We start from the raw sequence: 17,728 nt of genomic DNA on the forward strand, positions 1-17,728 counted from the left end.
TACTTCTCTCTGTATTTGAAGGGAAAAAAGGGTAACTTCAAAATTGCCTTAATTTTGTTCATCTGTTAGCTGAGATGACTGATTATCAGATTGTATCAGAGGTAGATAGGAAATCAGTAGGAAAACTTGTATGCCTCCTTTGAAATAGGTGAATTAATTAGAAGCAGAAGGTATAAGAAGGAAAAGCTAAATCCAGAAGTAGTAGTACTAAAATGTAAACTCTGTAGCACTCAGCATTAATTTTCAGTGTCACTACTTTTGTGCTAATCTCTGTTTCTGTGAAGGAAAAGGTTTTCAATTTCTTGGGAATCACAGCCCTGGCATACAGTATAAAGGGATAGGAAAAGCTCAGCCATGCCATGAAAATCTCATTTAGGAAGGGATGCTCCATGTTTTTTGCAGTAGCTGTGTGACTGCAATACAAGGCAAGTAGCAGACATGGATTCAGTTTTTTCTTTATGTCCCTTCTCAATGTAAAATTCTCTGTTTACCAATATATGAAAAACTGTCTTTTAAGCCAGTCTGATATCTACAAAACAATTCCATTTTTCAGACTGCTTTACTATTGGGAGCAAAACAGAGTAGCTATATAGCCCCTACTTACAGGATGATATCTGGGCTGAAGACCCCTGCACCAATAAATAGTTTCATGAGGCTGAATCTCTAAAAAGCCACTGATACACAAACTGGGCTTCTAAATTCTCTCCCAATATTCTAACCAAGTAAGCTTCACAACTCTGCTTGATGCTTTCCTTCTCTCACCTCTCTTCATCTTTCCCAGCCATCTAGATACCTCATGAAAGATGGAACAAATTCAGTACAAGTGAAACAGAGGGTCCTTTTCATTACATACCCCGTCTACCTGTTGAATTATGAGTTGAGTGCTAACAGCCAGATTCAGGTATGGCTTGGAACAAAGGCCAGCAGCCAAAACCTCCCTCAATACTTAGGAGAAAGGCTTCCAGCAGGACAACTTCCAGAAGCCACTGCATCTGGCCTTGGTGGTTCTCTGGTGGGGTACTCTGCCTTCTCCAGCAGCACGTCATGGTCGCTTGGGGACCACCTAAGTCCTCTACCACTGCAGGTTCACTGTGTATGCTCTCAAACCAAAGGCCACAAAGAGAATATGGACTTTTTGGTGAGGAAGAGAAGTAGTTGGACATTATAACTGTAGAGGGAAGAAGTCAGATTGTCTTCAGCAAATACAAATAAAGCATGGAGCAAATACAAATAAAGCATGGAGCAAATACAAATAAAGCATATTTCTGAAGCGGTCTGTCACTATACTTAAGAAAACCCATGCATTTGAGATAGATTGCTTGGTTATATTTTAAACAAAGAATTTTTGAAACCTCAACTTCAAAGGAATAATTTTTAGATATAATCTCAATATATGGGATGGGTGAAATCCATATTTCACTGAAATCGACAGAAATTTTATTATTTAAATGGATGATTTTGCATATTGCAAACCTGTTTAGCTTAATAGAAAGCCAGATCATTCCATGTGTTCAGATGGTTTTCATATTTTTACATGTCTCATTTAGAGTAGCTTGAAGGATTCTTTAGGAATTCTTTAGGAAATTTGCATAAAATATCAAGTCTGACTTGAGACTGGGGCAGTTTAACTTACACTGGAGAGAATTAACCATTCAGTTTTCTAGCCTCTGAATGTTTATATTTAGCCTAAATAAAAATTTTTCAAACTTGTATTCTTGCTTTGAATATTTTTTTAGTCTTTAGAAGGAAAACATGATATCTTATTATGAAATAGGTCCAATAATAATTAGTATGCTTTTTGTTTCCATTTTGGAGTTACATTTTATCTTGCAGTCTGAAGGATAGCAATCAGCAAAATTGTTTAACAGACTCTACAAGCCATTAACAAAAGGTGATATTAATGAACATATTAGCATAGTCTCACCCCATTGGGCATTTATATTCAGTAAAGTCACAAGTCACTTGTAAAGAGAACCTCCCAATAAATTCCTGCTGTAGTTGAAAATATTTTTGAATATCATAGTACTTGATGTACCTTTCTGTTACCCATTTTCTTAAAGTTACCTTTAATAAACCAGAACTTAGTCTTCTGCAGATGTTTTCACTCAGCCACTGCAAGGTCCTCACAGGTCCTTACAAACTGCTTAGAGTTTCTGCTAAGCAGTGTTCTAATGCACAACTGAGAAACACAGTGAAACAATAAATTTATATAACCTCCATTTGTCCTGTAGATTTCAATATTTACAATTGGTGCTTAGAATTGCTTTATTCTTTCCCCTTCTCTACTCCTATTGACTTCCTCATTTTATGTTCAGTGTTTTTCCAAGAGGTTTCCAAGTGTGCACAAGCATAGTTGCTGAAAGGCACTGGTGCAAGAGAAGGTAAACCTGGCTTAAGGAAAGGAGACCTGATACATTCATCTGTACAAACTCAAGCTTGTATTTGCCAGGTTTTTGAAATTAAGTCATGGCATTTGCTGAGTGAATCAGCCAGAAACCCAGTGCCGAGTCAGAGTTTGTATATTCACAGACAGCCACAGATTTGTGTATGATTCATAAACAAACTTTTATGACTTGTAATTTTACAGAGCACAGATCTGGAAAATGAACTCCCTAGAGTCTCATGTCAAAAACTGCCTGGTGGTCCTATGTGTTAAACTTTTCCCATAATATACCCTGGGAAGAATGCCACTGGTTTAGTTGCTTTCCAGCCAAGAGTACCTTCCTCTAATGACAGTGAGTTTTAGTTTTGTGAGCCTGAAAACTGTTTGGTCCTCATATCTGTATGAGTGAAGGTTTAGGTAAGTGTGACAATGCCAGGATTGAAACTTCCTTTTGTACCTGTCTGACTGATGATATGAGCAATAAGAGCATTCTGTAAGGGTTGGTGTCACAGTTGATTTGAAACGTGAAGTAACTTTTATGTCTGTTCACATATTCCTCCTGCTGGGTCTTCTGCTAGTTATTAGGCATGTGCAGATGTAAAAGCAACTAGATCAGGGAATTGATCTGCCTGGAAACAAATACTGTATTTACTAAGTTAGCCTTCTGCCTAACTAGTCCTCTAGTATCACAATACAAAGAGAAATTTTGAGATAATGTACTTTTTTCTTTTTTTATAGAACTTAGGAACTGAAATCAGTCCCTAATGCCTTCATGTAGCATTACATTTCATTCAGGCTCATATGCAGTTCTTTGTGCAGGTATTTCATAGCATATATTTTTAATATTTTAAAAATTTTAAAAGGAGTCTGTAGCCAAATGGATGGCGTGCATGTTCTTGAGATGTCTGTCTGCTGCATAAATATTTCATATAAATATTTCATTATTATAGATCTAGTGTGCTGAAGAACCAACAGCCTACTTAATTTCCAATGTGTTATTTTATTCCAAGTATCTTCTTTAGTCCATAAATAACATGTTTCATTTCTGTACTAGATATAAAGGCATTATTTAATGTAGGCATATCTTTGAATTTCATACAATTTTGTTATATCTAAAAGCAGTTAAAGATAATTGTCATACTTAGGTCATGTGTTGTCTCAATGAATGCATTCTGTTTTGATGAGACTCCTCACCCTTTCTTTTCTTGATCTCTAGTATAATATACAAACAGATCAGTACAGAAGTTGTGATAACGTCTCTGCCAAATCATCAGATAGTGATGTCAGTGATGTGTCAGCCATTTCCCGAACCAGCAGTGCCTCTCGCCTCAGCAGCACAAGTTTTATGTCAGAGCAATCTGAGCGCCCTCGGGGCAGGATCAGGTGAGTTCTCCATACAGCTTCAATTGCATCACACTCCCTCTTTTATTGACTGCCAGAATACAACCAGAAAGTCTTGAAACTAGATAAGCACAACATGAGAATTTGTGAAAAATGTTATGCACATATAAACTGTCTTCCATGTCTGGCCTAAGGTGACAGTATTTTTGCAGTTGTGCTTTCTAAACAGAAAGCAAACTTCTCATGAGAAGATGATAGATGAATGTATTTATCCCACTTGAACCTGAACACAGGCTGTCCGCTCATTGCTGGCTAAGAATCAGTGTATTTAGTATGTCAGTAAGGTATTATAGCAGAAATATTACTAAATTTTTTTAGTTAAGCAGTTTTTTCATAAAAGCTTGGTTTTTCTTCCTCAAAGTATTTTTCCCTACCTACATGCCCTTATTTTGCTGTTTTTATGTATATGATAAATTACTAGATTTGAAACTATTATTCATGTAGTAATTTGGATATTTTTTCGTTCAAAAGTAGTTTAATTAATTTCCATTATCAATAATCAAATACATCTTTCATCCTTTATACTAATCTATTCAGGGGTTAGGGCTTTTTTAGATGCACACATTGGGTTTTGTTTTCATTTAACTTGATGACAAAACTCTCAGCAACTACAACGGCTCTAGGATTAGCTTGGTAGTATTTGATTACATTTGCCAGTTCCTGAACTGTCAAAAATTCGACTTTAGGTGTTCTAAAACACAAGAAGAACTATGAACTGTAAAAAAAAATTTATCCCTACCAAGAAGTCTGCCTAATATAAGTCTGGAAGGCATCATTTACCACTCAGAATACTTCTAGACAAGACTCAGTGCCTGAGAAGATCAGCTGCAGGAGTTTGGTATGTTTATGCAAAAGGAGGGGATGTTAGGAAAACTCAGGAACTGGCCTCTATGTTTGAGCTAAATACACCTCATTTTATGTTCAAGGAATGTTCACAAGAGTATTTAAAGTGATATTTCAGATTGGTGGAGGTATAACCTGACAGCTGCAGTAATCCACAATCCAGCAGAACACTGCAGTGGTAGTGTAAATGTATTTAAAGTGATTTCAATTCATGTCTGTAAATGCTGCATTTCATCATGTCCTGGCTTTTCAGTATTTGACTCTTACGAGGTGCTTTTTTCATACCGAAATACCTTATTTCATAGACACAGAATTTTTCTCAACTAGGCCCTCTCACAGGTCTTTGTCAGGTTCAACAAAAATAGGATTTTTTTCCCACAGATACGTGTAACAGATTTTATCAGAAATTTTCTTTGTCTTCAGAATATCTGATTGTAAATATCAGGACTGGGAGAGCCACTAACCTTGTGTAAGCCTGGCAAGGTTGAGACCTGGCCTCAAATCCTCAACCTCTTCCATTGTTAGGAGTAGCAGAGCACTTTGGGTGCAGGATTGGGTGACCTAGTGTACAAAGCCAAGTGCCTGCAGTGGGAGTTCCAGTTCACCTTCACTCTAGACCAGTAAAGTGAGATGTAATTGGAATTCAGGTGCCTTCCCTTTCTGATACTGTCCACAGGATCCATACCTCAGAAATTAGACACTTTTTGGTTGCTTGCTTTAATCTTCTCTAAATACAGGTAGTACTTCCATAGTGAAAAAAATGTGTAATAATAACATACAATGCAGTTCCTTCAGTAGAAAGATGAGGAAGAAATTAAAAGATTGGGGAAAGGGTTGATTGTTTTAGGAACAATTTTTTTTCATCTTGAGGTTCATGCTGTGTAACTCCAGCCTTAAAAACTATGTATCTTCAGTGGAATTCACCTAAAAATAGGTTTTTATTAAATTATTTTTTTAGCTTACCTAAGCCATCATTAAAAGGAAGAAAACACCTATTATCTTGGGTGGTTCACCTCATCCTCAGACAGGTGTCATAGGCAGGGGAATCATCCTTTTCTAGCATTAATTGTTGAAGAAACCCTAGATGACTTGTTTAGATTGGTTGCTTTAATTTTTGACATTTAGGATTAAAAGAATTCTTTCCATCAATTACTAAAGTTTCTTTAAGGACAAGGAATTAGAAGTTTTAAGTTCAAGTTTAATTAGTAATTTGAAATTCAAATTTTATTTTTGCCTCCAAAGAACCCAATGTTAACATATATCAAATAGGATAGGATAGGATAGGATGGGATGGTTGAGCAGGAAGGGTAGCATTTTTTGTCTGCCTGGTTTTGTCATTCTGAAACCACCTATCCAGCATCATCTTCATTTGGAAGTGTGTCAGGCCAGTGACCATGGCAACTGTGTGAGTATAATGTTACATTTAAGGACAAAGTTTGTTGAACTGCCTTTTCTATGCACCTACTTTTGTTCTCCAGATATGTTCTAGAGATGAACCTAGTAAGCATATAGAAACTCAAAGGAGGTGGCTCATTTCTAGCCATTTCACTAAATTAAGTCATTCAACAAGTATCCTTACCTTGAAGAGTAGTCTGGGGTTCAGATTAGTAACCTGAAGTGATTGATGCAAGTTCTAAATATAAGTATATAAAATAACTTCTTGCTTTCTAATTTGTTTAGCATTTTCAGGCATGTGTTATAACAAATGGCTTAGCGTGGATAAGTTACTCTGTATATGAAATTATTCAAAGCATCTTTCTTCTTACCGTTCTGAGAAGTCTGGTTAACTGCCATGCTCTCTAGTTTGAAGTGCAGAAAAAAATACCAGGAATTTTTACTGTGGGAACAAAAAGTTCTGGGACTTCGGATTTGAATCAGAATCAGATTTTTGAATTTGGAGTTGATGTGTATTTAATGAGTGAAGCCAAATTATCAGTCCTTCTTTATGGAGATTTGCTTTTATTGATCACGGTCTTTATGCATTCATAATACAGTCACACAGTACTTTGTGCCTGCATGTGTTGATGTTACTGTGTATGGCTCTGAAACATTTTTTGCATCCTAAATGAAGAAGAAGGAAATGTTTTTATGGTTTAATGCAAATGATTGATAAGTATGAGCCCATGATGATTAATCAGCACCATATGGGCTTGATCAGACAAAGAAGGACATTTGCTGACTTAGTAAAACATTATGCCAGATTCGGTCATTGCATCACTTTTCATTTGTAGTGTTTATGCAGATAACCTGGACTTCTTGGTGCTGTTAAGTAGGGAGCTGTCCTGCATGGTAAAGGTGAGGTGGAGGCTTCTGTTTTGGAGGGATAACAAGCTACCATAAGGTGTTTCATTTAAATCCGATTTAATAAAGTCTGCTAAATTTATGAAAGACTAAATAATTTTTTAAGGTGAATTTGTCTTACTTTATCTGGATTTCAAAAAAATTGCCCCTGCATTAGTAAGATTACTGCTATCTCTCATTTTAAATTTGAAAACCATATCTTACTAAGAATTATGCTTCTTATCTTGATCAATGTGTGATATAATAACATTATGTCTGTGCCAAATTTTAATCTGATTTTACACGCTTTTTAAAATTGAATGTTTAAGTGTAATTAAAATATTTTATATGAGCTTATCAAGGAAAGAGGATAATGTAATGAGTTGTAATAGTGGATTTAAACCAGTTCTAATTTATTTCACATGTTATGCCATGCCACTGAATGGCTTGTATCACAAACTCGTATATGGTTTTTAGGATTTATGTTCTCTGTATGTCACTGAAGTTTGTACTGACAGACTCTACCTGACAAGCATTTTCTTCCCTGATTTCCAGAACAGAATATACAACTTTTGTGTAGCTGTTGTTCTTTCAGTACACTGACACTTAACTCCAGTACACTTGAGCTTTAAAACAGGAATGACGGAGTAGAGAAATTATGATTTGGGATCAAGTGAGGAAGTGGTTGATAGGCAATGAGTGCAGAGAGATGGAGACAGCCAGGACCTCATAAACAACAAAACAGGGCAGGGAGGAGCCACCCAGAGTGTATGCACATGAATAAGGATGTGATTGAGAGAAGAGCATTTATGGAAAGCTCTCATACCTTTTCTGGGAAATCAGCACAAGTGTGTGGCTCTCCAGATGGCCTGTGCTCTAAAGCATGGGGAACAAGCAAGAGGAATTAGAGGTTTGTTGTGCAGCTGCAGAACTATGGTTTCATCATGGCTACAGAGAAGTGGTGGGATAGCTCATATTACTGTGCTGCAATCCATGGAAGCACAGGGCAGGATAGCAAGGAAGGATAGCAAGCCCTTTCTGTGAGAGAGCAGAATATGTAGGGAGCTCTGCCTGGAGATGGGTGATGAACCAGCTGAGAGTTTATAGGTCAGGATTAGAGGCCCAACCAATGTCATGATATTGTGGGTGTCTGCTCTGGACTTCTTGATCGGGAAGAATTAGATGAAGCCTTCTTCCAGTTGTTGGTTCTGGTTTTCATGGAGCACGTAAACCATCCTGGTATCTGCTGGTTGAGCAATACAGTAGGGCACAACTAATCCAGGAGGTTTCTGTACAGTCATTCAGTACACTGATGACTGAAGGGAAAGTCTGGAGCAAGGATTCAGCAGATAATGATCTCATCAAGGAACATTTAAATAAACTGGACATGTAAAAGTTATTGGCACGTGATGAGGTGTACCCATGAATACTCAATGAACTGTTGTTGACTGATGGCACTGCAAAGCCAGTCAATAATCTTTGAAATGTGGCACTCAGGGGATGTTCTTGAAGACTGAAAGAAAAATCATCATTACTATCTTCAAGAAGGGAAAGGGATCTTGGAAACTATAGGCCTGTCAGCCTTAGCTCAGCCTCTGGGTAGGTGATGGAATAAATAATCCTGTAAACTGTTTCCAAACATACGTGTAGAACAAGGGGGTGATTGCAGATAGTCAGCATGAAATTACAAAGGGCAAATCAAGCCTGACCAGCCTGATGGCCTTGCTGGAGGCAAATCATTTATGGTGTATGCTTGGGGTCAATATTAAGGCGGTACTATTGAATATCTTCATTTGTGTTTGGAATGATGGAGCAGAATGCACCCTCAGCAGGCTAGCAGACAACAGAAAACTGATAGAAATAGTTGACATAGTAGGGGGATGTGACACTATTCAGAGGCACCTCAACAAGATGGAGAAAATGGGCCATTAGGAACCTCGTTAAGTTCCACAAAGGGAATGAAAAATCCTGTGCCTGGGGAGCAGTAACCCCATGTGCCATTGCACACTGGGGATGCACAGCTAGAACACAACTTTGCAGCTGGAAAGCAGCTTTTCAGAAAAAAACCCTTCTGGATGCTAAGATGAACCTGAGCCAACAATGCCTCCTTGCATTAAAGAAGACCAACACCATCTCGGGCTGCATTAGGAAGAGTGTTGCCAGCAGGCTGAGGAACGTGATCCTTCCCACTCAGTAGAGCTGAGTAGCTCTAGTGAGACACCTCTGCAGTTCTAAGTCCACTGCTGGCTCCCCAGTACAAGAGACATGGAGCTACTGGAGCATGTCCAGCAAAGGGCCATGAAGATGGTGAAGGGGTTGGAGTGTCTGTCATACAAGGAGAGGCCAAGAGAGCTGAGTGTTCACCCTGCAGTAGAGAAGGCTCAAGGGAGGTCTTACAAATGTGCATAAATGCCTGCAGAGAGGGACTGGAGAAAAAAGGCCAGACTCTTCTCAGTGAGAGGATGAACACAAACTGAAATAAGGCAAATCACACTAAAACAAAAGAAAAACATTTTTTCTCCAAAATTTATTAAACACTGGAACAGGTGGTACAGAGATTTTGCACAGTCCCAGTATCTGGGGATATCCGAACCCCAAGTAGGTATGGCCCTGAGTAACCTGCTCTTATCACACCTGCAGTATGCAGGAGAGTCGGACCTTTCAATCTCCAAAAGTGTCCTCCAGCCTCACCTGTTCTGTGACTCTCTTTCAGATTTTCATTTCATGCTGCTTATTATGCTGTTCTCTTGCACAAAATGCTCAGTGTCTTTAGTTTGGAGCCAGGTGAAGTGACTGGAGGTTTGCCATCTCACTGAGGACAAACAGCAGCATTGAGCTGCAGATCTCTCAAGATGATTTAGCCAGAGGTCACTCTCTGGATTGGAGATAGATTTTCTCCCACTGGTTTTCCATCCTCCCATATAGTACATTAGAGCTAGTTTGATACGATTTATAGTGGTGAGGGGCTAGAGAGAGTCTGAAGGGTCTTCTGACCTCTTCTCAAGATTCCCAATAATGCTGCCTGTTACATCATAAATGTATGTGATGAGACTGATGCAACACAGTTGTTCACTCCTTCCCCCACCCTCTCTTTAGACCAGGGCTGCAGCCACACTTCTCAGCACACTGATTCACTAAAATGCAGCACTTCTGCACCACAGAGCCAGCTGAGCAAAGTTTTACTTCATGTCATAACTGTGAAGGAAAACAACACACCAAGGTTTTTCATGCATTTTATGAGACTGAGGTCTGTGTTGAAATAAAGAAATCCATTCATTTCATGTTAATTACAGAAGTAATTAAAATCTTTATATTGAATTTGTGCTACGGTGACTAAGTGTGTAGTCAAGATACTTTATTCATAAAAAAAATGAAATGTAAAATCTTTAATTATTGATATAAATATTGCAAACAGAACTAGTGGAGGCAACAACAGAAGAACACTAAAGCTTATTCATCAGTAAAAGTAAATCACGTGGAAAATGTGAACAAATTCACAAATACTTTCAGACTGGCTTTGTGGAGAATATTCACTATGCCACACTCATTACCTATACCTGGGAAAAGATGCTGAAAACGTGTGGAGTATAAGAGATCTTTTGTGCCCTGCCTAAGTTTGATGCCATATTTCTTACTGAACCAACATAAGGGCAAGTTCACATTATATAAAGAAAGGATTGAGCTATATAAATTTGCAGTGGAATATGCAGTGCTGGAGCCTAGCATAAGAGGGAACTGATTGTGTCTAGTAGGTAAAATTGGATATTCCTAGGGTTTATAGCTCTCATTACTGGTATTCTGTATAAAAATAAATGTTATTTTAACTATTCAACCCAGATCCTTGTCTGGCAAAGGAGACCTCATGTACTTGGAATCAAGGTGGTTCCTCATTCTTGGATTCTGAGAGCCTTCAGGGTGTCATAGTAGAAGACATAGCAGATCATCTTGTGTGCTGTGGCACTGCCAAGCAGATTTAAAGAAACCCAAACCCCTGCCTGCCTCATTCATGCCTGGCTGCGTGCCACCAGGTAACAATGATCACAGTGCTCTGACAGCATGCTGGGCTAGGTGTTCTGCTTAGAAGTAGGTGTTAGCAATGTATGAAGAGCTACATCCTACAAATCTCCACAGCTACACAGACAGTGGTGTGACAATATCAGTCTGCCTCACATTGAAAGCTGGCCCTCAAATGGCATTTTCAAAGGGGTGTTTCCTGGGTTTCTGCTTGAATTCTACCATGTGCAGCATTTCAAAACATCACTATGGAAGGTCTGTTCCATATTTCTCAGGCCTAAAGCACCACAGAGTCAAATTACATACCTGCAGCAGTAGCAGAAATGATGAATTCTGCTACATATATATTCACTTATGAATGAGATCAACCTTTTCAGATGTCACATATCTAAAGAATCTTGAGCCAAGTTTTCATTTGCTATTTATCTTCCATATTATACCTGCTTCAAAGCCTGCATAGCTAAGGTCTTGCAAATGTATAGATGGCTGCAGTTGCAGTTTATCAGCTGGGCTTTGGGTCACCAGAATCAATGCTTCAATATGATTTGTTTTTAATCAGCTGTCAAAGCTCCAGTGCAATGGTGCTTGTTGAAAAGTTACTAATTTCTTTTCTTAATGTGAACTGGCATGGCTTTGGGGACATAATCCTGTTGTTCTCTTTTCTGAAGTTTCCATTTTAATGGTCAAAATACTAAGTTCCCAATTTATTTCTTAAATTACATCTCTGCAAATTTAACTTGACTTTTTTTGACTATTTATTGAGCTGCGTATTTCTTTCTTGTGACAAATTGTAGATCCTGCAATTTTCATGTGCAAGATTTTTTAAGATTATTAGGCTATGTTTTTCATAAGTATGAAATCCTACCTCTTCTATGTAAATTGGAATTCCTCCTTTCTAAGGGAGAGAGATACTAGAGAGAGATACTAGAACTTTTTGTTCTAGTATTTCTTTTGTATTAAAATATACAAATAACAGTCTTTTTTTCTGGATTGGAAATTTATAAGCCAAAAAACAATGTGAATTTCACAGGAAAGTGAAAACCCATTAAACTCTTTAAAAAGTCTACACTCAAGATAGTGATACATTTTTACAGCAATTAATACACTTTTAATAGTTATTAATAACATGCTGTGGAACACATTAGCATAATGGTAACATTTTAAATCTGGGTTTAAAAAGAACACTAGTTCATATCTTTATTTGAAAACAGGGAGGGGAGACTTCTGTGTGTGCTTAACAAACTGATACCTTAATTCAATTTCCTCCTAGAGGAGTAAATGATCTTTGCCAACACAGAGAGGTATTTTAAACAAAATTTTAATCTTGTCTAGTTTTTATGTACACCAAAAGCTCAAGCTGATGGAAAACTTGTCAGTCTTCATGTAACTGTATTAAGTAGCAATAGTATTACTGCTACTTTGCTTAAAATACAATTAAAATGTAGAAACATGGATATAAGAAAAACAGTGCAGGCCTTGAAAGACAATACAGTTTTATTACAGTGCAAAATGAAATTTAGAGTTATTGCAAATTCCCTAGCAGGGTTATCAAGGACTAAGAGCTTCACAGATGTGGACAATTGTGTTACAGCTGTCATCAAAACTAATAAATGGGGTTTTTTTAAAAAACTTCAGGATGGTAATAGTGTTCATTTTTGCAAAAAAAAAAAAGAGCATTTACATTGCAAAAAGTCTGATCAAGATTCTGAGGTAAAGCCATAGGGATAAAGCCTTCTCTAAGCTTGTTTAGAGAATGAGGCAGGAATTGTAGAAAGATAAAGAATGGTCTTCTCATTTGCCTAGTTTATTACTGCTCTGGGAGATCACTCTCTGCCCCACAGTTTTTATGTGATTAGTGACAAGTCATTTCAGACATGTCTTTGTGGGTGGTCATATGCTGCCTGTTGCATGGGAGTTTATTTTGTCTTGATGCTGTGGATTCAACATTCCCATCATGAGGGAAGTTTGGAGCAAAACTCACACATGATTCTTTTGGGTTCTGGTTTGTTTAACCCAATGACAGAGTAAGAGATTGCGAGTTCACCATGCAAAATGGGATGATGGCACATGAAAAAGCTTTCTCTGCAAAAGCAGAGAGGATAGTGAGTGTTTTGTAGCTACAAATGATAAACTGGCCATCTTTGGGGAGGTCATACTAAATACTTGTGATGGGACATTGAAAGGACTTATCTTGTTCAGTTTCCACAGGAATTTTTAGGAACTGCTGTGTTTTTGGAAAGAGTGATAAAAATAATTTATTCCTCAGTTTTTTTATTGTCTTTCTACTTCAGAATCACCATGAACTCTTTCCTTACAGGGATTATTGCCCATTATACCTCTTTGTACTCCAGTCAGGTGACTTTGGCTCGAGTCATGCCTGATGGCCAACAATTGCAGCCTCCCTGCATCCTGGACAGTCTAGCTAATTTCTCCCAAATGCAGAACAGACAAGAGGTGCCGTTCCTGGGACGTACTGACTTTGTGCCTCTGACCTGGAGACAAAATAGTAATATTCAGGAAATGTACAATCTATTTAGCAGTAGGACCTGTGAGTGAGTGCAGTGTCGCTTTGTAACAAGAAAGTTTCCTGGTAATGAAACAGATCACTTTGAAATCTCTTTGCATGAGAGGTTTGACTTGAAGAAGTTGTTTTACCAAATTGACAGGTACTCAAAAGAACTGGCAAGTACTGTATTTGTGCCAAATAGAAGGATCACCTCATTGGAATCTTTCAGTTAGGCATTAGCCACTTCTCAAAGTGAAGTGAATTGATAATTTTGATTTTGTTGTTGGTTTGGGGCTTTTGTTTGGTTTTGGTTTTGGGTTTTTTTTTGGATTTCCTTCAAAAGGGCCAGGCAATCTGCCATAGTATATCAGCTTGAACTTAGAATAGATTAAATAAGAAATTTGACCATGGGCAGAAACCAGGCATGAAAAATTTCTACCTAAATTTTTCACATTTGACAAACAGAGTAGATATAGGTAACAGACAAGGCAATTTTTGTCTAAAATCTCCACAGTGCAAGCATCCACTGCAACACTTGAAGTAAATTGCCAATCCTACTTTGTTTCTGATTATCCAAGTCACTGCAGCTAAAAATCAAATTCCAAAAAACTTTCATTAACTGTGCACTTCCCAGTTTCTTTAGAGAGAAACACACTGAGCATGTACTGTGATTAGTTAATATTGCTGGTCAGGTAATCTGTCTTGGGGCAAGGACAGGCACGCTGATGTAACCTGAGTCACAACTTCTGCATTTTTCAGGGGGAAATAGGGGAAAGTAGCCTCCAAATTATTACCATGAAGGCAATATAAATGAAAACATTTTAGATAAGCTGCTTAAAAAATATAATATATCCTCTTTACCCCCAAAGAGTGTATTACAGTTGGAAACTTCTGGTGCTGAGGTCATTTATAGACAACACCAAGGTGAAGCCAGAGTAATTAATGTTCTAATTATTCATTATCTAAAGATAATGATTTTTGAAAATCCATCATTATAAACTGCTTTATGTATCTGTCAGAGAGGGAGGGAGATGGAGTCTTTAATCCCTTCAGAACATCTGTACATGAAAAATGTACTATAGAGCATTGCTGCTGCATTTTTAATTATCTAATTATGTTTCCCCTTTTAAAGAAACTGTCACATCACCAGCAGTCTTTCTTAACAATTTCAAAAAGACTGAAAAATTATTTTGATTAGTTTTTCGTTTAATTACTGCAGTTGATAAAGATGAAATGTAATCCATAAACTTTTAGTTTAAGTACATTATGCTAATATTTTAAACAGGCAGTACTTGTTATTTTTAGATTAAAGAAACGTAGCAAAATAGTTTTGGCCATGGCTCAGACCTCAGAGTACTTCTCACTTGCTTTATCTTCATCTCAGTTTACTATTTTTTTTTAATTTTATCTGCATTTTTTTGTTAGTCCTGACCTTGCACTGTCCCATTTAGCTTTTCAAGTTCTTCTCCTGCATTTCCTATTTTGTTGCTATTGCCTGTTGCTGTTATCTACTTTTGAAAAGGAGCAGTGAGCAATCTATTTCATATCAATGATGTAGCATTTTTTACATGAAGAGCAGTGACACCACAGGTACTTCAGTACCTCGTGCTTTAGAAGGAAAAAAAAGCCAAGAGGGAAAATAACATTATTCCTGAACGTCACGCAAAGAAAGAAAAACTGGTGAATTCGGCTTTCTTGATACTGAAAAAAGCTTCCTTCAGTGTTGACCTGCACATCTTTGTGTTTGTCATACACACACACACACACACAGACACTCCCACCCAATATCTGTTTTCTTGATACAGCCTGATTTAACATTTACATCCTTTCTATGTTTGGTACAGTTTAACTGAATCTATACATGGCTATATGCAGTCAAGTTTGGGTCATTTGAGCTGTTTGTCCTTTGATTCACACCAGCCTTTCCACATCAGCTTTAATAGCAATACTTAACCCTGAGCAGTGCCCCTGGAGTGGCTGCTTTTGTGTTGGTTTCATTCTATGATTCATGTCATTAGCTGGCTTCAGGCTGATGGTGCCTTGGGTATGTGCAGGCAGACACACGGGCTCCCACATACAGAGACAATTGCTCTGCTTGTTTCAGAGAATATAAATTAAGTTGAAATGTTCATGGCAAATAATAAAAAATCTGCTTATCTTTTGCTTGGAAAACAGTTAAAATCTGCTTATCTTTCGTAATGTTCAGGCTTACTTTCTGAATTGTTATTCTTTCGTTTCACAGAGAAATGCTAGTTTTCCAAGTTTAAAAAGTAGAAATCTGTCAGAGCTGTGAAGCTGGCACAGTTCAGTGGTCAGTGTGCTCCTGAGAAAAACATTGTCACAGCCCAGATTCTGATATACTGTGTTCCAATATGGAAATTTCCTGATCTTCCAAAGTAGGATTTTAACCAGTTAAGCTCCCAGAGGAGGCTGCTGTAATGAAATCTTCCCCAGCCCTTACCTCAGTGGCAGTCTGCAGATTGAACACAGTGGGGCTGGGGACGTGTCATCCCAGAGGGAGCAGCTGTGGCACTGAGTGGCACTTGCATATAATATAGGAATATTGTCAGCAACAGATACAACTTACAAATTACTGATCTTCAAATACCTTGATACACCAATAGGACTCTAATATGGTGACTTGGCAGCAGAAGCAAGGGTTTTTTGTGATTTTAATAGCTATTTCATAGGACATATTTCACCCTAGGACAATCTAATATATGATCAATGTGCTTGTTAAATCAATATGTAGTTCCAGTTGGTACGGACTGTACGAAATAATTATTTGATCAAACCAACTTTTATGGCCTAAAAAGTTCTTTTGACTAACTAGAGAGAATTATAATATAGGATATATGTTTATCCTTTGGTTTGCAAAGCACCATGCTTCAATTAATTTATTAAAAACTAATGAATATTTATAAATATTTAATTAAAAATTTACAGTAATTTATCTTGCAGCAAATTTTATATATCATATATCATATAAAATATAAGTATTTTCTTAGAATTACAGAAAGTTGTAGATAAGTGTTTGTATTTATTGATTATATATCATATAATACTAATAACAAGATGCTTACTTTTAGAAATGTAAAGTTTCTCATTATAAAAAAATCTTCCCTTTGGTCCAGAGCTATTTTTTGTTTAGGAGACCATTAGTATTCATGAGCTACTTCATTGCAAAAGGGTGCCACAGGGGCTATGAGTTAGTACGTGGTGCTGCATTCGGCAGGAGAGAGGGGAGGCACAGTAGCTTGTGCTGGTGGGGGCCAGGGATTCAGCTGGAAGATTCAAGTGGCTGCAACTGCCTGAAAAGAGCTCACAACATCATCTACATAGCAAGGAATACAGGGCATCATTTATTTACTCATGGCTTGCATTATTGGGAAAATGGGTGGAGTAAAAATGAGGGCTCATGAAAATAAACACCTAAAATATTCTTTTATACATCACCAGTAATTCGAAGAGAATGAAGGAAATGCTGTAATTTTAGCAATGGCTAATCATTTCAGATTTTTTTTGTGAAAGGATATACTTCCAGAGATTACATAGGTGAGTTTATGGACAAGCATTTTTGTAGTTTTCTTACCACTGCCTTATTAACTTTCTTTTTCAGGTGGAATGTGCAGGTATTTTATGTAATTACTGAGAGATACTGAGTATATATCTATATACCAGTTTTCTCAAATCAAATTATTTGTATGCTTTTATGGAACTTGAATTCATATAGAGTAGTTATCTGTACACAGAAAGACATATAATGATTTAATACAAGTACTTGGCTTGATTTTAGTTCTATATAGTTGAGTGTGCTGTACTTTAATATAAGCAAGTATAATCCACAATGCTTTTATAGAATGCTCATCTTAAAAAATTTTTTTCAGGGTTAATTTTTATGCTAGTTTGTAAATCAAATTACTCTGATTAAGTTTTTTGTCTTAAATCTCATTCTTCATTCCCAAGGATACAACTTTCAGGTAGGGGCAGCTTGCAAAACTCAATGTGTTGCTTTCTTTCAGAACTCTGATGGCTGACATGTGAATACAGTCTTGATGTCTTGTGTAGCTCAGGTACAACTGTAGATGGATTTGTCTCAACTGAATAAGTTTTGGCAGGAAACATAAGCATTTTTCTCTTGGTGGAGGGAGCAGTGTCGTCCCTGCTGATGCAGGAACCTGAGGGTAGTGTCTGACCCCAGTGCCGGGGAGGCTCCTCTGCTCTTGCAGGGGTTGAGGGGGTTTTCTTTACCAGTTAAATTGAATTTTAAAAAGTTATAAATCCAATGACTCTTTTTCTAT

At 37.4% G+C, this 17,728-nt stretch overlaps 1 protein-coding gene and 1 long non-coding RNA gene across 46 annotated transcripts in view; one reads left to right on the forward strand and one right to left on the reverse strand.

Annotated features, from left to right (window-relative positions):
* RIMS1 (regulating synaptic membrane exocytosis 1) overlaps window positions 1–17,728 on the forward strand; it is a 296,320-nt gene that overhangs the window by 235,979 nt on the left and 42,613 nt on the right. For 29 of the 45 annotated variants that reach the window (XM_068183776.1, XM_068183777.1, XM_068183778.1 and 26 more), the window contains one exon: window positions 3,600–3,766. The exons of 15 other annotated variants lie outside the window; for them this stretch is intronic. In XM_068183776.1, the coding sequence (XP_068039877.1) occupies window positions 3,600–3,766 (167 nt within the window). Of the gene's footprint in view, window positions 1–3,599; window positions 3,767–10,007; window positions 10,155–17,728 lie in introns of those variants that run through there. One more of the 45 variants, XM_068183818.1, reaches the window with a different exon arrangement.
* Window positions 6,567–7,913, reverse strand: LOC137470448 (uncharacterized). The gene is made up of 2 exons (XR_010997068.1): window positions 7,433–7,913; window positions 6,567–6,688 (listed from the first exon to the last, which is right to left on the reverse strand). It is a non-coding gene; the product is annotated as an uncharacterized lncRNA (long non-coding RNA).

This window comes from Anomalospiza imberbis, chromosome 3, assembly GCF_031753505.1.
Source record: "Anomalospiza imberbis isolate Cuckoo-Finch-1a 21T00152 chromosome 3, ASM3175350v1, whole genome shotgun sequence".
Taxonomy (NCBI): Eukaryota; Metazoa; Chordata; class Aves; order Passeriformes; family Viduidae; genus Anomalospiza; species Anomalospiza imberbis.